The sequence below is a fragment of the Lactuca serriola genome, chromosome 4 (genome assembly GCF_051521515.1).
Source record: "Lactuca serriola cultivar US96UC23 chromosome 4, Lser_US96UC23_V15, whole genome shotgun sequence".
Lineage (NCBI taxonomy): Eukaryota > Viridiplantae > Streptophyta > Magnoliopsida > Asterales > Asteraceae > Lactuca > Lactuca serriola.
The window spans coordinates 117,254,879-117,281,398 of record NC_136411.1 but is presented as its reverse complement, the minus strand read 5'-3'; the positions used below and the strand labels follow the sequence as shown (position 1 = coordinate 117,281,398).

The 26,520-nt window shown below is 34.6% G+C and overlaps 1 protein-coding gene and 1 long non-coding RNA gene across 2 annotated transcripts; both read right to left on the bottom strand.

Annotated features, from left to right (window-relative positions):
* Positions 1–3,924: 3,924 nt before the first annotated feature.
* Positions 3,925–7,712, bottom strand: LOC145102402 (uncharacterized). The gene is made up of 3 exons (XR_013706147.1): positions 7,498–7,712; positions 4,703–7,372; positions 3,925–4,631 (listed from the first exon to the last, which is right to left on the bottom strand). It is a non-coding gene; the product is annotated as an uncharacterized LOC145102402 (long non-coding RNA).
* Positions 7,713–8,276: 564 nt separating this feature from the next.
* Positions 8,277–14,675, bottom strand: LOC145102401 (lysine histidine transporter-like 8). The gene is made up of 5 exons (XM_079039790.1): positions 14,069–14,675; positions 12,006–12,142; positions 10,996–11,426; positions 9,372–9,503; positions 8,277–8,891 (listed from the first exon to the last, which is right to left on the bottom strand). The coding sequence occupies exons 1-5, from the start codon at positions 14,593–14,595 to the stop codon at positions 8,406–8,408; spliced, it is 1,713 nt and encodes a 570-aa protein (XP_078895916.1). The 5' UTR covers positions 14,596–14,675; the 3' UTR covers positions 8,277–8,405.
* Between the last annotated feature and the right edge of the window lie 11,845 nt (positions 14,676–26,520).

Sequence of the window (26,520 nt, the reverse complement as noted above, 5' to 3'; positions counted from 1 at the left end):
CTTGGAGCCAAAGCTAGGGCAAAAGGAGGGAACCCTAATCCCTTTGCTTAAGACTTAAGTAGCCCATGGACTACCTATCCAAGATCCTTGGACGAAAATTATAGGGCTTTCCCTAGGCGTTTTCGTCCGCTCCTTCTAGGAGGGTCCAAGAGTTCCACAACTATTAATTAATTGAAAAACAACCCCTGTACTTTTAATTAATTTCTTTAATCCCACAATTAATTCCAAATTATTTTCTGATTAAATATTAATTAATAATATGATTTCTAATTAATATATTATTTTCAAAATACATTAATAAATCTTTTTATATACTAATCTATTATTCCAAATAATAAATTCAACCTCTCTCTCCAAAAGTCATCCTGTCAAGTTGCTAGTATGAAGGCAACCCAAAAGGAATGTGTTACCATCAAGACAACTATATACCAGTTATAGTTATGGGCTTAGAAACCTAATCCAATGGTAATGTATGTTCATAAGTGCTTATTCATAAATGAATATGTTGTAATGGTCGTTGGTGGGGAAAGAAGTGGTGGTAGTAGGGGTAGCGATGGCGGTTGCAGTGGCAATGGTGGCTGTGGTGCAATCGGATATTTTCCTTAAAACTTTAACAATAGCAGTCATTGCTACTGCTAGCTTCCATTTCTTTCCTTAGCACTTCATTTATTGATCTCTGTCTGATTTGAGATATCGCACATCCATAATAATAAGAAAATAGATGGTCTAACTTTGTTTTTGTCTATTCTGCTTCTCTTGGTACCATGTTCATACATATACAGACTAGAAGTTTACCATTTCATTTGGAGCAATTAATACGTGTATAGTCATGATGCATAATTTTGATTTAGTCAACCTTAATATATTCAACTAAAGCTCTTATTATTGTTTTTATTATGAAACCCACCGTAAATGAGTAATCCTTATTTTCAATGTTCTTTTGTTATAAATTTAAATATTTGATTTACAATGCAATTTTCATTATAGTTTCCTTTAAGTAATAAACGGGGACCATTGTTCTTATCATTTTTCTAAATCTAGAAAAATATATGTGCAAAGTACATTTTCTTATGTTTCTTCTTTTCTTTAAAAACCTAAAAAAGTTTTAAGTGTAACAATTATATATCCTCCAAATGATTGTTTTGGTATAGGATCACTAAATTAAGAATGCATTATTTCCAATGGATTATATTTTTATACCTTTCTTAAAATAGCATTCTACTTTGCAATCTCCAATGAGTTCTTAAACTCTCAAACTTGTTTTCATAAATACCCTAACTCCTTGTAAACTTGTATTTGTCTTGACTTAAACAATTAGACAATTTTGCCAAAGATTAATCTAAATATTTACGTATAAATTCCCTTATTGATGACTTAAACCTTTAACCTTAATTAATCTCTTTATTATTTTACTACTTCATTTGATCGCTACACTAGTATCTTCATTTTCTTGGAATTATTATACATTTTGATAACAGTGAGATTACTTATCATTTCTAAATACTCAAAATGCTATCTAGACAATGTAATTTAATATATCATAAATTTTCATCGTCTCCATTTGCAACAATGACTCTCTCTCTCTCTCTCTTTCTCTCTCTCTCTCTCTCTCTCTCTCTCTCTCTCTTTGTGTGTGTATATGTGTGTGTGTGTATATATATATATATATATGTAGACATAGAGAGAGAGAGAGAGAGAAAGAGAAAGAGAGAAAGAGAGATCTAGGTTCGCATTGCTAAACAGCTTATTCTCTTAGTAATTCTCATAGCATACGATAGATGTATAATAATTAGTTTGAATAGAATAACATAAGCCTATATATCTATATATATATATATATATATATATATATATATATATATATATATATATATATATATATATATATATATGAAACTTGAGGAAGGAATTTAGCACAATATGCCGACAAAGTGAAAACATTTACAAAGCATTTTAAGAGCTTTAAGCTAGAACATGTGTCACGATCGAAAACCAAATGTGCAGACACATTAATTAAGCTTGGTAGAAATAGTACAAGTAAAAGCAACAGAGGAGAACCGGTATATATATATATATATATATATATATATATATATATATATATATATATATATATATATATGAAATTTGAGGAAGGAATTTAGCACAATATGCAGACTAAGTGAAAACATTAACAAAGAATTTTAAGAGCTTTAGGCTTGAACATGTGTCAAGATCGAAAACTAAATGTGCAGACACATTAATTTAGCTTGTATCATCCACTTTTCACCATCTAACCAAGAAACTATTGGTAGAAAAAACTACAAGTAAAAGCAATAGAGGAGAACCTGTAATGTCAGTAATAGTAGAAACAAGTGACTGGAGGAAACCTATAATATACCTAACGGAGGGCAAGTTACCTCTGGATGAGAAAGAACCTAAGAATCTAAGGGTTAAGACACCATCCTTTCTAGTTGACAACATATTATACAAAAAAAGGGTATTTGACACCACGCTTGCGATGTGTAAACGGAAAGGAAGCAAAATACCTCATACGTGAGTTACATGAGGGAGTGGAAGGAGCACATGAGGGAGCACGGACAATAGTACACAAAATATTGTGGATAGCGGCCGACTATGTATCAAGACATACAAGGAGTGATCTATAGGTTTGAAATTGTCAAAAACATGCACCAATCCCACGAATGTCAGCAACACTAATGATAAGAATTAGCAGCCTATGACCTTTCAGTCAAATGGGAATAGATATAGTCAGACCATTCCCAAAAGCACCTGGAAAGGTCAAATTCTTAGTTGTAGCAATCGACTATTTCACAAAATGGGTTGAGGCAAAACCATTGGCCAAGAATACACTTATTCTTTAAACCATGTATTATCACTAGTCGACAAAAACACTACCTGCTTAGCCCAAGAATACACTTATTCTTCAAAGCATGTAGTTTGATGCGGCCACTACACTTATGTATATATCGATCATCACCACTCGACAAAAGGCTACCCGCTTATCCCAGGAACACACTTATTCTTCAAAGCATGTAGTTTCATCTGTCGACTACACTTATGTATACATCAAGTATCACTACTCAACAAAAGGCTACCCACTTACCCCAAGAATACACTTATTCTTCAAAACATGTAGCTCGGTCCACCGACTACACTTATGTATACATCAAGTATCACTACTCGAAAAAAGGCTACCCGCTTAGCCCAAGAATACACTTATTCTTCAAAACATGTAGCTCAGTCCGCCAACTACACTTATGTATACATCGAGTATCATTACTTGAAAAAAAGGCTACCCACTTAGCCCAAGAATACACTTATTATTCAAAGCATGTAGTTCGGTCTACTGAATACACTTATGTATACAACGAGTATCACTACTTGACAAAAAGGCTACCCGCTTAGCCCAAGAATACACTTATACTTCAATACATGTTGCTCGGTCTGTCGACTACACTTATCTATACATTGAGTATCACTACTCGACAAAAAGCTACTCAATTTGCCGAATAATACACTTATTCATCAAAGAATATAGTTCAGTCTGCTGACTATGCTTATGTATACATCGAGTATCACTACTCGACAAAACGCCTACCCACTTAGTCGAAGAATACACTTATTCTTCAAAACATGTAGTTCAGTCTATTGACTATGCTTATGTATACATTGAATATCATTACTCGACAAAAAGGCTACCCGCTTAGCCTAATAATACACTTATTCTTCAAATGATATAACTTGGTTTGTCGACTACACCAATATATCCATCACACATATAAATACCCATGAAACATATTAGTTGTTTAGTATCAACCTAGATATCTAACTAACATCTGTCGGACGGAGAAAATGTGTTACTAGACCCATAAATCAATTTTCAATTACCTAAATGCATTAGAAAATCAATGATTCCAATAGCAAAACAATCCCGACCAACAACAATCAATGTACCAAAATAGACCAGGCACAAAATCTGATTCGGTTAGGCACACTAGCAAAACACCAAGTTCACACTTGCCTAAAAAAATAAGAGCATAACCAACACACATAACCTACACTATCAAGAATTCTTGAGAAGCTGAGAATGCATCACACTGTTCTCTTGGAGACAAGCTTCATACTTCGCCGAAATAAGCATACATATTTCTAGCTGTCAGTAGCATTTCCTCGCTTGCAAGCTTTATGCCTTCGACAATAAGTACATACACCTCCATGGCTAAAAACCGGACTCACCCCATCAAAAAAATTGAGATCTCGCCCGAGTATAGTGGGGATAATTTTTTCAGCACGAGCTATAAACTGGCATGCTTCATACAACTCTTTCTCAAACAACACACAAGAAGGACACCCATTTACAACATTAGGAAAACGTCATTAACATAACAAAATAATCATGAACAAAACACATCATATATGTAAATATGTAACACACGCCAAACTATTTACATACCAATTGGTTTGGGGTCCATATGACCAAAGGACAAGGGAGAGATGCGTCGAGGGCCTACATGGGAAATCTCTTAGAGAAACTCTTCAAATTGATCAGGAGAAAGAACTCGCCTACATTTTTGGCTAAAAGAAACACTTCCTAGGGGCACAACTGATGCGGAGCTAGAAGAATCGACCTGCACAGAACCAATCATAGGTCAAGATATGTCCAACAAATGATCGATATAGAAAGCATTCGGCCCAAAACCTGGGAGTTCAAGGGGAAATTCGGGTATCACAGTCATCTGGTCCACATTTTGGTCAGGAACCACATTATCGACCATAATGGACTCGGGTGGAATATCTCTGGCCAAATAAGATCTCAGCTGGAAGGAGTATTTACTCCCATCTGCAATAATAAATGAGTAGAGAAAAAAAAACCCAGAAGTAGAATTTATATCAAGAGATTACCCACAACCGGCGAAAGAAAAGACAAAGGAACCTATGCTAAATCCAGTAAAAAGGTTAGACAAACATGCACGACATATAGATAACACCGGTAGTTGACAACATGGTTTTCAGAATGGGCTCATATGACACATGGCAAGTACAACCTTTGACAGATTTGCCCTATTTACACATAAATGCGAAAATAAAGGAACAAATCCAAGAAGATCGGAAGACAAATACACTAAGTCATCACCAAGTGAAACATAACATGTGACAAATAGAAACACAAGCTATGTATGTCCACCCAACACAACCTACTTTTCCAGTTCCCATTCGAGCTAGCTAAATCTGGAGCTAGAGAAAAGCGACAAAAACTAAAAGAAAAAAAGTCACCATACATCTTCAAGCGATAAAAATAATGAAAGAAAAATAACGAAACAGGGAGACATTAAGTGGTATCTTCTAAACAACGCAAAAAACTTCAAAAGTAACAATCTTTGATACTGCATTTGGACGTAGTTGCCCAGGATGAACTTTGTAATAACAAAGAACTTCTAAGAAGAAGCGAGACGAGGGTAAATGTAACCCACACACAAGATGACGACAATAAAAAACAACCTTACCAGGAGGGGCATCAAGAACAGAAGAAGATTGAAGACACCACTGTAGACATGTCATCACCCATACCAATCAGAATGATGGTAAAGTCAAAGGGAAAGTGTGCAAGGAAGTTTCTACAAGAATAATCAGGATTACCCAATAAATAATCATAGGGACCGGTTAAAGCATTTAATACGGGAAATCTAATCAAATCAAGCAATATGACATGCGACAATGTAAGCATTTAATGCAAAACATGTGAAAGATTTTACAATACCCAATATGGGATTAAAATTTGGAACGACAAAAGTATTTCGACAATATTCTTTTATCCTTCCACTGGGGGGGTTAATGGTATACCTGGCCGGTAGTCCGAGGCAACCAACTACCGAACTGGTACTCACTAGGTAGGTTATACATGCATTACCACTTGTTTTGGACAAACATGTATTCGAATATATCATATGCAAGAATCAAAATCCCATCCCAAAAAATATTCTAAATAGTACAATGCAAATAAAATAAAGAAGGAAAGGACAGGAAGTGTGGCCGCTCACAAACTGGGTAATGAGTGGAGGACCGTTCTTATAAGTGGGCTTCAGTAACCACGTACAACCTATAAATATCCCCGGGAGACATGCTAACCAGGTAAGTAGGAAGAACACATATTCCTTTTCACAAAAGCAATAGTAAAAAGTCGCAATCTAGCTTTGGCATCAGAGAGATATACTGGGGTACAACCCTCGACATAACTGTCTAACCTAGTTCTTGTTATTCTTATGCATAGTGAATTCTCGTATGCCTATAGGACGAAACCCTCCGCGGTGAAAGAGCTCATCATGCGCCTGGAGTTCGTCGTATCAACCGATATCCCTATCGTTAAGAATCTGCGTAACTATGTTTTGATCCAAGACATTGAAAAGAGCTCATCATACTCAATGAGTCGGGCTACTGACTCGTCGAGTACCCCTTAAGAAATTAAAATTACTTTATTTAAATCACATACCAGAAATGGGGCGTTACAACGATGTCGTCCAACTTCTTACCTCATTAAAAAAAATACTTTTCACGCGGATCGGTCCCACTTTTTGCAAACGACAAGTCATCTCTATAGGGGGACGAAAACGACATCGTTTTACTTTTCTACGACTCGAGTTAAAAATAACTCAAAATAATTGTTTTACCACTCTATACCGACGACATGTCGTCGGCATAGGTGGACCAAAACGACGACGTCTTTATTTTCTGCAAAAGGGAATATAAATAAATCAAAAATATTTCTTTAATACCTTATAGAGACGAAATGTCGTCTGGATAGAAATTGGACATACAACCAATTTTTTGCCCCTTCCCTCCCGGTGTATACCGACGACATGTCGTCTGGATAGCCTTTCTGGTCAAACAGATATGGTCAAAGTTGAAACACGTTTTACCAACGACATGTCGTCGGTATAGCTTGTGTTTTGTAGACGACACATGTCGTCTGGATATATGACGTCTTCATAGGGCTTAATCCTTGTGGTGGTAGAATACATGAATGTGTTGGATAAAAGTTTCCAAAAAAACCAAACTTTGTAAGAAAATAAATTTTACAGAGGAAAAGACTTAGCTGAAGTAGGAATTATGGCTAGATTCACTTCCTGTAGACAGACCAAAAACACCTCGGTCAACCATGTTGCCTTCATCTCTTGATTCTTCTCAATAAAGTAGGTCCATAAAAAAATGGTGGGAACAGAACTTCACAAAGGCATTCTCAAGGGTCTTGCAAGGACAGGAACTATCGACCTTGAGACCCACTCTTGTAAAGGTGCTATTCTTTTCTCTACTCCTTCGGATCACCTTCTGCAGCTCAATACCTCTCTCCCTTTGTTTTACCATAAACACCCACCTACAGATTTCAATTCCATGAATATGAAGTTCAAATTTTGAAATATAACATGAATCAGTTCCAATTGCAATTCATTATAATAAAAGGGAAGTGGTTGAGGTAAAGCAAGGGAAGAAAATATGTACCGTCGGTGAGGCTTCCGTGATTTAGGTGTCGGTGATGCAAGCAGACGGTGGCCCTGGCGGAGATCGGTGATGCAAGCAGACGATGGCGCTGGCGGTTCTCAATCGGTGATGCAAAAGATCGATGAACCGGTTAGACCATGGTTTACCCCCGATTTCTCTTTTCCCTAACTTATATCCTGTGTCCGTCTTCCCTTTTGGCCGATCAAAACAAAAGAAATGGGTGGAGCCAAAGAATAGAAGGGTGGAAATCAGATTAGAAAACCTACAAAATGACTGGATGAGAAACCGGGTTGGGGGGGGGGGGGGGGGAGATAAGGCAGAACCGGTGGGGGAGCGCGGGAATGACACGTATCAACCTCATCCTTATCTTTACCACTGTTAATAATTTAAGGGACCAAATTGCCAATATCACAAACTTTAGTGTCAAAAATCTGAACTACTAAAAATATGAAAACTTATGGACCAGTTTTGCCAAAAGACCAGCATGTTTATAGATAGATAAATTATATCATATCAGTTTATATATTGTTTGATATTATTTCCCATTAAGAGAACATAGCTTTTGTAGTTGATGGATTTGAGAAACGGGCACAAGGAGGTCGAAATCTTGAATGAAGTTTAGTTTTATACATTGTCTAACATTATTTTAATTCCTTTTCTTTCTCATTTTTTGAATTTTAAAGATATATAGAAGAACGATATAACTTACCAAAAAAAAAAAAAAAAAAAAAAAAAAAAAAAAAAAAAAAAAAAAAAAAACAATTGATATAAGAGAGTCGTTGAACAAACATCGTTGCCTAACTACACACTCAAAACAAACAATTAAATACATACAAATTGGGTTGAAAAGAAAGGATCCAAGGGCAATTTGGTCCTTTACACACTCTAATTTCACTCACATAGTCACATTACTCTGGCTTAAAGAAATTAAACTTGATCCCATTATCAATAATGACATAAACCCCAGCTGCAATCAAAAGCCCACTTAAGCATGTTCCAAGAATACCAAGTCCCCAATTTAGCCACCATTGGAAGCTATAGAACTTTGGTTTTTTAACCTTTATCCACATGAAGCATGGATACACCAATGTCACCGGTAAAGCGATACCACCAACCAAACCAGCCAGACTTGCAAGAAATGGGATTGCCACAGCCACAAAGAAACAAGTGAATCCGAATGATGTTCTTATGATCACCCTAAGCCACCATGAACATGGCTTCTTGAACCTTGTTACATATATCGACTCCAACTCATCAAAGGTTGGCATTCCATAGATCTGAAATGAGCTAAGAGCGTTGATGATCACTAGTACGCATGTTAATGCTTGAACTGATTTCGCCAGGTCTTGTGAGTGGTAAACGAATAGAGCTGGCAACATGCCACTAGGTGGAATCTGTAAAATAAAGATGAAAAATTTAAGGTTCTTCCTCTATAAATGAGCACATGTATGTTGCTTAATATAGATACAGCGACTTACTAGAGGAAGTTATGAAACGTTTTTTGTACTACTATTTATAAATTTTTCTTCAATTACTTTTCATTAATATCACCAAATGTATGGTTGTTTGGAAAATAAATCTTGAAGATTTTTTCAAAGGATTAAATGTACTTAAACATAAAAGTTAAAACGTAAAAGTTATTGAATAGTTAACAACTATTTTCTTAAGGTCTAAGGTTCAAGTCCTCTTTAATATATTCTCTAATACATTGATGGAATTAATAGCAGCTTAAAAGTAATTAGATTTGTTCTTAAATGAACGTAGCCACCCAAGCCGAGCTACAAAACTTGAATTTACGAGCAAAACGAGCGAAGGATGGCCCACAGAGGTACAACTACCGATTAATCTTTTTAGAGAAATAAGAGATTAATTACCAAATGCCCGTAAGCCCAATAACCTCCAATTGCAAGTGGGAATAAACACATGGCAATAATCGTATACGAAACTTTCACACCTTTCCACATTGGTACTGTTGATGGATGCTTTTCACTAGACGGCATGGTTGCCTGTAATCCAGAAAAAACAAATTCATAAAATAGCTGTTAATAATATATATATATATATATATATATATATATATATATATATATATATATATATATATATATATATATATATATATATCCGCACATAAAAACAAATGATTAATTGATTATACTTTACTTAATTTGATATACAGGTTCATTAAAATGATTTGTTCAACAATTTACTATCTTACGAGTAACTATGATGATAAAACGTAAGACTTTTACTCATAAAATATAATTATTAAACGAAGAACATAGATTAGGAGTTATTTAAACATCATTTATTCTCATCTTAAATAATACTCTATATTTTACGTATTTAAAAAGCCTACTTTGACTTTTATACGCTCTGCACATCTAACCTCGTTAATTCGTCATTCTATGTAAAAAACTAAACAAATATTTTTAGTTCTGTTGTTTTGGAAAATAACCGGAACGTTACCAAAAGTTAATATAAATTATATAGTTTTAAAGAAAAAAAGCTAAAGAAATATATAATAATAATAATAATAATAATAATAATATTATTATTATTATTATTATTATTATTATTATTATTATTATTTACCTCTAACGTTTTTTAATTGATACAAGTGTCATGAAATTTAAACAACAAAAAAACAACAATAATAATAATAATAATAATAATAATAATAATAATAATAATAATAATAATAATAATAATAAGGAACAGTAATGATAGTAGTATAATAGTTACATCTAATTCCTTTTAAGTGCCATGGAATTCAGCCCACCAAATTGGAACGGTCAAAACTCTGGTCAACGAATTGGAATAAAAGTTTGCGAATATGTGACGATAAGTTTGACACTAGCATATGCCAAAAACCATAATACATACAAAAATATTCTATGAATTATTATATGTGCAACATGGATGATTAAATCATGCATATGAATATATATTTTAATGCGAGGATAATAAGAAAATGTTAATTACAAATAACCTCAACTAATAAATTAATACTTAGGAATATTTTCTTACATCATTTTTTTTTTAATATTTTTAATATTGAATATGGTTTTAATTATGTAAAATATCTAACCTAATAAATGAAAATCATTTTTGTTAAGTCTTACGTAATAAATAAAAAATCATTTTTGTTAAATGTCATATTCTTATTGAATCTATACATGTCATTTTTGTTGGATTTTTTGAATTAAAAAAAATTCCACTTATTATTTTCTTGTGTTTTTCATTTTTTAAAATTTAAAATTCATATTTTACTAAGAGCTTATATATTTAAGGTTAAAAATTATATTAAATTTTAGAATAAATGCTCTTATTTTTCCCTTTGTGTTTCAAATATCCTAGAACTATTGTAAAAATCATTGATATCATACATCAATTCCAATTGATTATTTAATTCAAACTTTACATTAAACTTTTATTTTTAATAACCCATGAGTTCTTCCGCCTAATAAACAATAAAGATAGTATATTAACATTTACCTGAATTTCAAGTATAAGATTATGGCCTCGGAATGCAAAAGAAATAATCCCAAGAGCATTTAGGACATCGAAAATCTTGGATACTTCGCTGCCAATCCTAATAGGATTATAGGACACATTTGGAAGTCTGCCTTTTGTTACTGACACCAACCATATAGTGGTACAGTATCCGACGGCTGTGATTGCACCGATGAGTGAGATACCAGCGATGGAGTTGAGATTGGGGAGTTGCGATAGGAGCACTGCACCAGAAGTGAACACTAGGTACCATTCCACCACCGTTAGTGTTTGTGCTTTACAATCAGTGGACGCACACACAACTTGGAAGAATATCTTGGACGTTGACCCGCCAATGATGATCAACGCTATACATGTACCGGCTGATAAGTAGATGGTCGGAAATAAGGCAAGAATTTTTCCTAACCTTTCACCTGAAAGATATCATCAAAATTTGATCTTAAAAGACTAAAACACCCATCCTTAAAATTAGACAGTACCATAAAATTACATGTTAGTTATGACTAAATAATGAAAATTTAGGGTGTAAGTAAGCCGAGTCAAGTTGGTACTGCCAAACTTGAAACTCAACTCAACTAAAATCTCAAGCTCAAGCCTTAATGTCAAGCTTGGAGTCGAGCATAATAAAATAATGACAATTTCGAGTTTAATCCGAGTAGACTCGATTAGTTATTGAAAAAATGAAATTATTTAAATTGCGATAACAAAATACGATTACGCTCACAAACTCGACTCACGTTGGCACAAATATTTAAAATTTGAATAAAATGAAAGGTAAAAGTGAAAATATAACTAAGCTCAATTAATCTCACGAATCCCACACAAGCTGAAGATTCTAATATTTGGACTTGAATCAATAATAAACTCGAGTAGCTTGAGCTCGAGCTCGAGCTAGCTTTAAACCGAGTGACAAATATAGAACTTGTGTAAAAGACGTCGGATAAATATACATATAGAAATGTAAGAAAATAAACTTGGGGTAAATTTCTTACCAAAGGTTGCATTTGCCAGTTGCATGTATCTACTGTATCGCACTCCAGTTTCATGATCTTCATGGAGATTTACAAGCAAATACAAAGTGTAAAGTTGCCATATGAATGCCAATGTCAACAATATGACTCCCCACGCCCTGTCATAAACAAGAAATCAAACGAGTAGGTTACGAGATTTAAACTTCCTCTTATTAAATATTAATAATGATAATAATAGTTACTAATCCAAGATCTCATTTGTGGTATTCATCTTTTCATTACCGTACCATCTTCTCCAACAATAATGTAAAAGGTGATTGTATCCAATATCATTGTTGACACAAAAAATATAATTCCAAGTGTATTATATATATATATATGTTTCAAATTTATATAGATTTAAAAAATACTCTTATTTATTTATTTATTTATTAACTATTTCTTTATTTGTTAACTAGTTTTTTACAAATTTGTCTCATATCTTTTAATTAGAATCACTAACTTTGGGATTGATCTACATTTTTAAGCAAATATAATAATAAAAAAACAATTCATTTATTATCAGTTGGAACTAGTTGTTAAATGATTATACGTACATTTTTTTTTAAATAAAACATTACCTCCATTAGAGAATTAAACATATTTTTAAAACATTTTCACACTTAAAATAAAATTCATCACTAAGATTATATATATATATATATATATATATATATATATATATATATTAAGGTTCACTTGAAACCATTCTAATTTTATAAGACCGTGAGACCAAATCTAAAAATAGTTTTAAATGCAAAATAAATGGAAAAATCCAAAAATTCTTTTTTTAAATATTATTTTCGGAACCTGAATTAACTAAAAAAATAAAAATAAATAAACAAAATCCCATTTTTTTTTTGAAAAATACATGAAATATTCTAATAGAATATTACACTGTACATATTATAAAAAATAATTTTAAAATGCAAAATAAATGAAAAAATCTAAAAATTCTTTTTTTAAATATTATTTTCGGAACTTGAATTAACTAAAAAAATCTCGTTTTTATAAAAGTACGTGAAATATTCTAATAAAATATTACACTGTACATATTCTAAAAAATAATTTTAAAATGCAAAATAAATGGAAAATTCAAAAATTATTTTTTTAAATATTAATTTCGGAACTTGAATTAATAAAAAAAATAAAAAATAAAATAAAAAAATAAAAAAATGCGTTCTACGGTCTCACAAAATTAGACCGTCTCACATTATATATATATATATATATATATATATATATATATATATATATATATATATATATATATATATATATATATATATATATATATATATTCAAACTTAAAACAACTAAAACAAAATAGATATATATGTTTAAACTTAGATCCAACAACCAAAAAATTACAAATTAGTTAACCATTAACATCAAATTGACTATTAGTGAATAGTATTTTGAATTTGTCGTTATAAAATATATTAATTCATAACACCAAACTAAATGTAGAAAATGATGTTATGTTAGAGTAGGCAAGTAGCTTTTAGTCGTTGTTTTTTTAACTACAAATAGTGTGTTGAGTTGAAGATGCTAAAAAAAATAAAAAAATAATAACATAAAAAATAAAAAAGAAAAGAACACATGTACAATATTTTATCAGTTTATTAACCTATCTAGCTAAGTTTTTAGTGATTAAAACATTATATATCTTTTAGACCATTTTATAAAACATTTTGTTTTTCATTTATGTTTTATATTAAAATAATAGTTCAATACATAAATCCACAAAATCAAAAAAATACTGTATATGTTATTCTGTATTTTTCCATTACACTAAAATGGGTTGAAAAAATAAAATTTAATGATAATTATAAAAGTAATTTGTTTAATCAATACAAATGATAAGTAGATTTGTAAATCAATAAAATGATAAAATACAATAAATCTTTTTCGAATGTTATCAAATATAACATGATTTTCGCATAATTTTGAGTCAATCCGCCACCTTTGCGTTAGTTATGGTTAAGTTTCGAACCCGATAAAATAATGAATCATAAGAAGAAGAAAAAAAAATGGTAAATTACCAGCCAAGGATGGTGAAAGCAACAGGAAGAATGAGTGCTTGAATCCCAATCCCAGAACAAAGCGTATGAAAAGCTGCATAATAAGCATTTCCATTTCTCGACTCAGTAATCGGCAGCCATGCATCTGTGGGATCTAATTTAGTGATCCGAAGAGCTTTTCTCAAAGGACTACCCAAAGGTGTTAGAAACCTCGGTGTCAAATTCCTAGACCTTATATAAGCCATGGGAGTCCTAGCCCCACTAGGAGGCATCGTCATCGGCCTATCTGGTGTACCAGGTACATATGGAGTTTGTGACATGAACGGCGAGTGGCTTGGTGGCGGGATGCTTATAAAAGAGATCTTGGGGCCGGTTTTTGGCTTCGGGGCCTCTGGGTGGTCCGGCGACTGCTGGTCTGGTGACTGGAGGAGGGGTGAACGAACTAGAGATGGAGAGTGGATTAGTGAAGAAGGGCCGGAGGTTGGTGGTGAGTCTACGGATGACTTGGTTGGTAGGTTGGATCTTGCATGATCCTTGTTGTCTTCCATGTCTAGTTCGAGTGCAAGTTCGCGCCCGATGTTTTAGGTTTGGTGAGCAGTTGGATTGTGAAGTCTTGAGGAGGTTATAGTGTATAAATAGAGATAAGAAGGTAATAGTGCATGAGGTCAAAATGGGAATACAATTGAATAAGATATATGTTGGTTATGGTGTGAGTATGCTGACCGAAAATTGGGAATAGGAAATGGTGGCTATATGGCATGTGGAATAAGTTTAATGTGGTCGTGGATAATTATTAAAATTTATATTTTTTTTTAATAATAATGTTGGATAAAAGAGCCAATAAGATGGTGATAGAAAAAATACTGGTTTAAAATGGTTCGTTAGTTAAACCTATTTAATAAGTATAATCAATTAAGATTAAAGAAATAATAGCTAATTAAAATATCATATTAACCCAATGAATTTATCATTTTTGTTTTAAAAGGTCATCAACTTTTTTTATTTATTTTTTGTACATACAGTGTATGGTTTAAATGATCATCAATTAATATTATTATTATTATTATTATTATTTTTTATTTTTATTTTTATTTTTTTTTACATTAAGAGAATGAAGTATAAAATGTCTTGGTTTAAATGGTCCCTTTACCATCTAGAGTAAATGTGTATTGTTATGGAAGCCATAAGGAAGTATTGTTATGGGAGCCACAAGGAAAACGCACCACAAAGACTCCGCCTCCGCACGATTGCAAGAACTGCAGTGCCCGTGCAGTCTTTTGCTACGTCTTTCTTCCATCTTCTTCGACTATTCTATCTACCTGCAAGATTGCCTCCCTCTCTATCGCACAAAGGGGTTTCCTTGTTTGCAGTTCCATTCGTCATTATAACACAAAATAGGTCATCCACTTTTGAACTATGAGTTTAATGTCGTCAATACTCAGTTGTTTTAATTGTTTTAAAGTTGAATCCACCTAATAATTTTTCTCAAAATGCCTAGAATCGACATAAATGCTTCAGATTGCTCATATGTCAAGCTCCCTTTTAAATGATGTTAACAGTTTAATGATGTACCCTTGTTCTAGGTTTCCAGATGAACGAGCCATGGTGGATGAATGAAGTAGAAAAAGAATTGCATGACTTTTCAATTTTAAGTTATTATATGCCAAAATCATGGTGGTTTACGACATCTTTTTTTTATTTCTTTTATTTTTATTTATTTTTAATTTTTTTTTGTCAAAACGACTTCGTGTCGGCACTTGTTGCAATGATTTCCAACCAAAAATTTGGTTGCAAAAATCTTTTTTTCCCCAATTTTGAACCTACATAACTATTTCACACAAAATTAGTTTGACCTATTTTTTTTTCATTGTGTTTAGTAGGGATGTTCGTTTGGATGGATCGGTTTCATCAGATCCAATTAAGTGAATTCAAATTGATTTCGGTTTTCAAAACATGGATCCGAATAGTCCAAACTAAATTCAAATATGTTCTGATCCGATCTAATTACAATTCGGTTGGATCAGTTTTTATAATTCGGTTTTCAAAAACCGAAACATTTTAAAACGACATATAATTATAATATTACCGAATTTTACACAAGAAGCGAAAACAATGAAATCCTTAGTAATGGATCAATTGATAAGTAAGGGAAGTTCATAATCATGAACTGATACTCTTGGAATGGATTGAACCCAAAAAATAAGGTGTTACATGATTCTTAGATTGAAATATACAGTTATTGGCCATAAGGGCTATTTGGGAACATTAGATGGAATTGAGGATTCCATAGCTATATTTAAATATTAACAATGAGTTTAGTCATGCCTTCAAGTACTTTGTAACATACAAATGTGTAACGTCCAAAAGATATGATCCAAAAATTTCATTTTTAATTTAAATAAAAAGGTATTCCAAAAATATTATCCATACAACCAAAAAGAAAATAAGTGTATCAAACATTGTAACAATCAGAGTGATATCTCAAAAGCGGAATCCATGTGGTGTGTGTGATGAAGCCATCCCGAGCTCTTCCCCTTGGAATCAGAAGTACCTAAAACATAAAATGAAAATCGTAAGCACAAAGCTTAATGAGTTCCCGAAACTACCCCATACCGTACACAATAAATCACATACTGTGCCCTCTCCCTCCCTCGGGCCCCGCCGGGCATCGAATCCCGCTCGGTATACAAATATGTTATTCTTAGGGCCTCACCTGTCATCGGGCCTCGCCCGCTATACACATTCAATATATGTATATATATATATATATATATATATATATATATATATATATATATAGACATACACACATACATACATACATAGATACATATATATATATATATATATATATATATATATATATACACTTATGCTAAAACATATAATGATCATAAACAGTAGCATATGTTTCAGTCATCGGGCCTCGCCCGACATCGAACCACGCCCGATATATATAGCAGCGTATAACACATGCAAGGGTCACACAGACTACTAGCATACCAACATAAACAACAATGGCCTAAATTAGTGCGTTAGACCCGCTAAACCAATTGAGGAAACACACCTCAACTGTTGAATCTCACTACAAATCCCTGGCTGTTGGTCCAACGAATCCCTGAGCTATTAATACCAAAATAATAACCCCAATTAGCATTTGGGTCCCAAACTATCTCCAACGATCCATACTTGGGGTAAAATACCATTTTACCCGTTACCTAGTTTGGTCCAAGGCTAAGGCCCAAACTAACAATCTAAAAGCTCCAAAAACCAAATGATTATCTAAAGCCTACTTATGACCTAATTTTTCAAATTTGGCTCAAACCCTCTCTTGGGCCTTACCTTAAAGCCCAATAATTTTTCCTACTCCAAAACACTTGTTCTTAGTTGGCACATTAAAGACCCAAGCACCCAAGCCCAATAAAATGGTCCAAACTTGATGCCCAAAATGCTAAGCCCAATAGACTGAGTATGCGGAGCGTACTCAGTTGTACGCTAAGCGTACTAGGTAAATAGCATGTACGTCATGTGTACAGACTTGTATGCCCAATGTACTTACCCAATAAACCAATTAAGCACTTAATTCTTAAGACCAGAAGCCCAAACCACATATCTAAGTCCTAATAAGAATCTATATCCATAAAGTCACTGACTTGGTGACTTTGCATGCCCGAAAATGACCCAACTTCAAAATATAACACCCTACTTTCATCAAATGGATGTAAACTCTTGCATGGATAAATCTAAACCCTAAAGGAGCCAACTTTATGAATCTAGAACCTCAAAAATACCAAGAGTGGAAACTTATAGCTCCTGGAGTGGTATCAAACCACTAGATCTCATTTCTTGGGCCAAAAAGGGACCAAAACTCATAAATAATAGATCTAAGCCATAAATGAACAAGTTCATAGCTTTATACCTCAAATAAGTTTGAAATGAAGAACCTAGTCAATATCCACAAGCTTTTCCTTCATACCACACCTTGCACCAAGCTTCTACTTCTTGAATATGGGCTAAAGCACACTAACAATTGACACAATAAACTCAAAACACAAGGAGAGGCTTAGGGTTTCAAATATGGGGCTTAAGGGTCAGAGGAGGATGAGAAATAAGGTTTTCACAAGCCATAAAGATGAATATATAGTGTCTATTCACTAAAAATTAGGTTTTTCATTAAGCGCACATATGCCTTGCTTACATGGTTGTACTCCCCAAGTACGTTTCCGGAACTTCGTCTAACCCTCACATGAGTACGCTAAGAGTACCATGTGGTATGCCTCGTGTACTCGTTTTGCAGCTTGTACGCCAAGCGTACCATGTGGTACGCTCTGCGTACTACATAAGGACCAAAATGCAAATTATCAAATACACAAGGGGCCATATTGGACATACCAGGATTCCAAGTGTTTAATTCTTCCCCCACTTGAATCAGACTTCGTCCTCGAAGTCCGCTGCCCCAAACAACTCCGAATAGTGCCCCCCATCTCATATTTCGGCTCCCAATTCCACTCCGAACCCTTGCGGTGCTACCACTACACATTCACCAGCTCTACTACATTGCTCCTCAAGGTTTTCCTCTTCCGATTCAAAAGTGGCAACTCTTAGCTCCTGGAGTGGTATCAAACCACTAGATCTCATTCTTGGGCCAAAAGGGACCAATACTCATAAATAATAGATCTAAGCCATAAATGAAAAAGTTTATTGCTTTATACCTCCAACAAGCTGGAAACGAAGCAACTAGTCAAGATCTACAAGCTTTTCCTTGATCCACCACCTTATACCAAGCTTCTACTTCTTCAATATGGGCTAAAGCACATCAAAAATGGACACGATCATGTCAAAACACAAGGAGATGATTAGGGTTTTGAATATGAGGCTTAAGGGTAAGAGGAGGCTGAGAAATAAGGGTTTCATAAGCCATAAGAGTGAATATATATTGTTCATTCACGAAAAATTAAGGTTTTCATTAAGCACACGTACACCCGCGTATATGTCCAAAACTCCGTCTAACCCTCACATGAGTACGCTAAGCATACCATGTGGTACGCCCCACGTACTCACTTTTCAACTTGTACGCCAAATGTACCATGTGGTCTGCCCATCATGCTACATAAGGACCAAAAGACAAATTATCAAATACATAAGGGTACATATTGGACATACCAGGATTCCTAGTGTTACAAAATGAGTGTACAATAAATTAGGTTCAAGCTTTGTGAACTTTGGAATGTCCAACTCTACTGTAGCCTACCTACACCTTCTTGAAAAAAATAAGGGAATCACTATGATCTTAAATGGTTTTCAATGAGCACTTAATGAGTTAAGATGAGTGTTTTAGAATGATACAACACTTCCTTACCATGTGTGAGAACTCATAAAATTGGTATAAATTGAATTGGAAATGACATTCAAGAACTACACAAAGTACATAGCATTAATGAGAAAAAGTTGCACATTTGGGAGCATAACAGGGTTCACCGTAGAGTTACGGTAAAAACCCATCACCATTAGTGTAAACTCAACTATTGGTATGGTGAACTTTGTTCCAAAAATCGTTGTTTTTCACCTTTATGTTCTTAAACCTTCTCGAAACCTTTTAAACATATATCTTTTGCATATTAAAATCTTAGGAAAATTTGAGAACCCTTGTAAGTGTATTTTGGTCATTTTTATTGGCCTCTACTTCTATTTTATAGGAAGTAATTAAAGGGAGTGTTGTTTGTGGAAAGGAACTTGAAGGAGAGTAGTAACATACATTGGAGAACTAGGTGAGTATGTGTAGACTTTTCCCATCTTGGGGTACATGGCAAAAATGAACTTTTAATTAACATAAGAATGCGTTTGAATATTTAAAAATGAAGTTGCCTTACTTTTGAAACAAGTACTTTTGAAACTAATGTATGGAATGAGTGAAGTATGAAAAGTAATGATAAGAATCAGTTGCTCGGGCCATGACATCCCTGCAACGGGATATAGAGGGATCTATCGGGGCGGCTCCATCCCTTTTCAAATAGATTACCTAATACATATGATGCTAGAGTGGACTGATTATGTTCTTTCCACTTTAGTATAGACTTGGGGGTATTGCTAGACCCTAAGCATAAAAATGGCAATGGTTCAATACCAGTATTAACCTTTAATGTTAAAAAGGAATGGAACGTGACAAGATAGGTCTTGAAATATGTTTTGTTTAACAAAAATGTTTTTGATGGGATGTAAAAAGAAAAGGCTTTGAAATTATGTAACAGATAATGAAATGTTTGAGAAATTGTAAGAAATGTTTTCGGTCTCAAACCAACATATCTCATGAGACATATTGTCGTTCGTATTTTTTTTATGCCATGTGTCTTAGCTGATAGCTAACGGCAAGTATTGTAGAAGTAATTAAGTCCATGGGAGACTAGTGGAGCATAAGTTACATTTAGAATTTATCTTTTAAATCTTGTTTTGCTTGCTATGGTTTATTGATACAATATTAGTAACACCAAAGAGATTGTTTTTTGAAACTATTTGGTTAAACTCTAATATTTTGTTAAACCTTGTTTTTAGATTAAACCATAGCTTTAAATTTGATTGAAAAATATGGGGTGTTATAGTTGGTATCAGAGCCTTTATTTGAGCGAATTAGGATAGGATCACTCCACTCAAAGGCTTAGACGTTGGTTATGGAAAATATAATCAAGACATAGGATTGTTATGTTTAGGTTTGATGGGCTTGTAGGATACTTCACTGAGTTCTATTAAATTAGTAAAGGAATTAATACTTGTATAGTGCTAGTTTAAATCATCGGAGCAAACCTTTTAAGTAGTGAAATCAAGATTAATTATATATGATATGTGTAACACTCCAAATCAGGTATTACCCTTTAAACCTTTGAAATTATAAATATTGCATAATGATCCCTTAAGTACGTTGGGCGTACTTTAGGAGTATGCTTAGCATACCATGCATGGATGATCGCCGAGAGCTAGTACATTCACTGGGCGTACCAAAGGGTACATGGGGTGTATGTGACAAATGTTCAAACCCTAATTTTTGGACTTAAAGCCTATATAAGCATCCTTATCTTATTTGAGCTTCACCCTAACCAGCCTTCTTCACCCTCAAACATCCCTGAAACCCTAGAATCATTAGAGTGTATATTCTTGAGCTTGTGAGTGCTTTAATACCATCTTCTTGGTGTGTTAGCTAAAAGGAAGATGAGGAAACAAGCTTGAACGAGAAAGGGCTTCTAGATCTTGCATTTAGAGTAGCTTAGGAATCTTGTGGAGATAAAAAGTATCTTCCTTGGCCATCATCGTCATTTCTATAGCTAGGGTTTTCTATATAGTACCTTTTTGTGTTCATAGGTTATCTCTTGAGAGTTTCAGCAACTCCAGAGTATAGGAAGAATATATCCGAGGTCCCTTGACTCATTCATGCCATACAAATGGAGTCTTGATGGGTGTTTTGACATCATGCATGGATTAAGACTCTTGGAAAGGTCTTAATTGGTTGTTGGGAGCATAAGGAGCATGCAAAGGCATAAAGATGCCAACTTTATGCCTTAGGACGTCTTAATGGACTTAGATCTAACATTGGACGTTGAAATCCAAAATTTTAAGCACTTAATGATCATTTTTGCATGTCAGACTAGTACGTTGCACGTAGCAGCATGTACGCAGCGTGTACTGATTAAAATGTTAGTACGCTGAGCGTAGTCGAGTGGTCGTCGAGCGTATGCACCTCAAGGGGTTTTGGTCTTCGTATGGGCTTGTAATCCCTTTGGGCCTTATTCAGTTTTGGGCTTGGTCATATTTTGGGTTGGTGGTCCGATTAACCTGTTTTGGGTCATGGCTGTTTGGTTGGGTGTTGTTGGGCCATATGGCCCATTCATAGTTTTGGACATGGGCTTTGAGAACATTAGAAAAAGGAGACTTTTGAGCCATTGTGAAAGGAACTGGACATAGGTAATTAGGTTCTACAATTAGATTGTGTTTAAACCTAATTTAAGGTTAATGGTATCATTGTTCAGTGTGGTTGGTTTCAGACTGTTAGACGAGCAGCTTTTGGGTGCAACAAACTGAGGTGAGTCTCCTCACCATACCAATGGGTCGAAGGCACCAAGGCTGACCCATTTTGTGATACGTAGTACACTAGTGATGTAGTGATATGTGTTATACTAGTTGGTTACATGCTATATGGTATGCTAGTTGTTTTGTGATACTTGCATGAAAGACCTTGAGGGGTTCGTGAGGCACTTGGGTGTAAGACCTTAGAGGGTTTCCAAGGCATCCTAAGTAAAGACCTTGGGGGGGGGGGGGGGGTTCTTGGGGCACAAGGGTATAAGAACTTGGAGGGTTTCCATGGAATCTCTAGTCAAGACCTTGGGGGGTTCCCGAGGCATTAGGCTAAGACCATGTGGGGGTTCCCATGGCACCCAGAGTAAGACCTTGGAGGGTTTCCAGGGCATCCTTATATGTTTATATGCATGACTTATATTCCTTATGTGATTGATATGGCTTATATGATTATGTGGATTATATAGGGTATGCTCTGGGGAACTCACGAAGCATTAGCTTACGGTGTGTTGGTTGTTTCAGGTACTTATGGAAATGAATTTCGTTATCTAAAAATGAAAAATTTTATTGAAAATTTGGGCTGTTACAATGTTAGTGTAATAGTATAGGGCCCATACTATTATAAACACATGATACATAAGTAAAGACTTTAAGTCATGCTAATATCTGAAATTTACGAATATAGATATGTGAATAATGTTGTATACTAAAGTGTTGAAGTACTGTAGTGTGATGACGCAAACAAGGAGCCAAACATCCCGTGAAGAAGAACGAGGACAAGCCACAAATCAAGGGCAGCGTGTGATTAGGCCACCTAGAGTGGTCAACCAAGGCAACAATGATGGTGAGCTCAATCCCTCTCTGGTCACTCTTGAAGCAATCCAAAAGCTTCTTCATGACCACCAAGAACAAATCCGAAATGAAATGAGGCAATTGATTGACGAACGAATGAGGGATTCATCTAGAACTTTTTTGAACTCTCAGGATCAAGGTGACACCCCCGAGGGTGTTTCCTAATCCGACTCGTCCACTCATGGACCTCCTCCACCTCCACTACCCCAACCTATGATGATTGCTCTAAAAGCACCACAAGGTCAACATAAATGAGTGAGGGAATGTGGCATGAAAGACTTATTGTGTGCCTCCTTACGGAGTTCAAAGGTGACAAACACCTAAAGGTGGTGATGAGGATTGCCGAAATGGAACATGTCTTTTACACTTGGAAGTGTTAAAACGGTTTGAAAATGGAATTTTCTAGCCACATGCTAAAAGATGATTGTCTCGCATGGTGGAACAACCTTCGTGAGGCGATTAGAACTGAAGGGATTACATCCCTCACTTGGGAAGAATTTTTGAAGCGCATAAAAACCAAATTTAGCTTGACGAGACGCAAAGATAAGTTGGTTAATGAGTTCTTTGTTCTTCAAATGGGAAATATAAAGATTGACGAGTACACTAAGAAGTTCACCAACATGCTTCCCTTCCTTGGGAATATATTAACCAATGAAGAGGGTCGGGTGAACCAATACCTTAATGGGCTTTTAGGTGACTACTCCTTGGAAGTGGGAAATTCCACAACAATTGATGAAACAATTGAGGAGGCCTCTAGAGTGGATGACATGATACTCAATAAATCAAGTGAGAGATAAATGATTAGTGAAAAGAGGAAATTCCATGGATCTTCGCGATCTCATAAGAGGAGTCACTCCATATCTAGTTTCTTCAAGAGAGATGAAGCCAAGGATTGTAGGAAATATGGAAATTGACATGGTGGTGAATGTAGAGTCGGTTCAGGAGAATGCTTCAAGTGTGGACGAACCGGTCACAAGGCTAAAGATTGTAAATTGAAGGATGTGAGAAATGTGGAATGTTAATCATTTCATGAGAAGGGGCATTATAGTGCACAATTCCCAAAAAAAGGAAATTAGACCATGGGATCTACTACCAATAAGTAGGTAGAACAAAAAGCTATTGTGGGAAGTGGATACTTGATGATCGAAGAGGAGGCAAAGACAACCCATGATGTCGTAGCAGGTACACTACTTGTTTACTCTAACCTTGCATGCATATTATTTGATTCGGGTGCTAGCTACTATTTTGTATCGCATGGATTTTGTAATAAATTAATTAGACCCTTAGCCACATTATCACAATCTTATTGTATTGACATGCATGTCTCAGTGAATCACATGTAAATAGAAATAAATGGTCAAGCCTATTCTATCAATTTACTTCCAATGGGAACAAGGGGCTTAACGTGATAGTCAGAATGGAAGGGATGTGGAGTAATCATGCAAAAATATCGTGTAGAAAGAGAATGGTCTCTATCAAGACCGCTAAGGGGGAAAAGTTTTATATGTATAGAAACTGGGACAACAAATTCCCTTGCGTGATATCGGCATTCAAAGCCCATACGTGCCTCTCAATGGGATGTGAGTTGTTATTAGCATATGTACTTGATGGAAATAAGGGAAATGATAAAATTAAAGAAGTCAAGGTAGTTAATGAATTCCCTAAAGTCTTCCCTGGAGACTTATCAGATTTACCACATATAAGGCAATTCGAATTTGTCATTGATCTAGTACCGGGTATAAACCCCGTTGCCCGTGCACTCTATCGACTTGATCCCACGTAAATGAGTGAACTCATGTCTCAACTTCAAGAATTACTTGAAAAGGATTTGTCCGTCCTGGCTCGTCCCCGTGGGGTGCTCCTGTGTTATTTGTTAAGAAGAAAGATTGGTTAATGTGTATGTGCATTGACTATAGGGAACTCAACAAGGTCATAATCAAGAATCCTTACCCTTTACCTCACATTCATGATTTTTTTGACCAACTTCAAGGAGCAGATTACGTTTCTAAAATTGACCTTCGTGTCGATTATCATCAAGTTCGAGTGAAAGATGAAGATATTTGTAAAACTGCCTTCCGAACGCGTTACACTCACTACGAATTCCTTGTAATGCCCTTTAGGCTCACTAATACCCAACCATTTTCATGGATATAATGAGTAGGGTTCTACAAGACTTTTCTAGATAAATTCTTCATTGTCTTCGTAGATTGCAGTTTGATATACACTAGGAGTGAAGAAGAACATAAAGATCATTTATGCAAGATTTTACAACTATTCTAGAAGGAAAACATGTATGGAAATTTCTCTAAATGCGAGTTTTGGTTGTGGGAAGTTAAATTTTTAGGACATGTGGTGTCTCATGAAGGTATAAAGGTCGACCCAACAAAGATAGAGGAATTCATGAAATGGGAATCCCTGAAGATTCCAACCAAAGTACGAAGTTTCCTAGGATTAGTTGGTTATTACAAACAGTTTATCCAAGAATTCTCCAAGGTCGTGGTTCTACTTACCCAACATACCCAGAAAGAAGTGAAATAACATGATAAAGTTGGGAAAATGCAAGTAATGGTAAAAATTAGTAAAATGCTCAAACCAAAGGGACCCTAGGTCAAAAATTAAGGATAAAAGATACAAACACATTCCTCGTATTCGTTCTAGTTTTACTTTTCAATCAAGAAGGAGCTCTAATGGAGATTTCAAAAACTCTTAACATTTAGGGTTTGATTCAAGTGGGGAATTTAGCATTAAAGAAAAAAGGGAAGAACGAAGGCTTGCAAGGTAGAATTTCTTCTCCTCTAACCTTCAAATTCGAATTTGAAAAGTGGGTGAAACCCCAAATCCGATTTTTATGAGAATTAATAATTAGGATTTTGGTTTCTAACCACCCTTAGGTGATTTCAATGGTTCCATTCTCGAACCAATCATTTGACTGATGGTTTTGATGATTTGCGTAAAAAAAGATCAACCATGAACCCTAGAATCCCAAATTGGGAGATCTTGTAGTTATATGTTACATTTTGATGAATTCAATGACCTAGATGAAGTTTGAAAAAAATAAACCTAATGGGATTGCTCAAACTCATCCATATTGGTAGAATCATGTTTTCAACTTCGATTGTAATGGATTTGGGGACATTATGATGAAACCAATGAAATCCTTAGTAATTGATCAATTGATGAGTAAAGGAAGTTCATAAGTATGAATGGATACTCTTAGAATGGATTGAACCCAAACCATAAGGTGTTACTTGATTCTTAGACGGAAATATGGAGTTATTGGCCATAAGGGCAATTTGGGAACACTGGATGGAATTGAGCAGTCCATGGCTAGATTTAAATATATATACAATGAGTATAATCATGCTTTCAAGTACTTAGTAACATAAAAATAAATGTACAATAAGCTGGGTTCAAGCGTTGTGAACTTTGGAATGTCCAATTCATTTGTAGCCTAGCTAACCCTTATTTTAGAAAAGATGGGAATCACTAAGATCTTAAAGGGGTTTTAATGAGCACTTAATGAGTTAAGAGGAGTGTTGTAGAATGATACGAAACTTCCT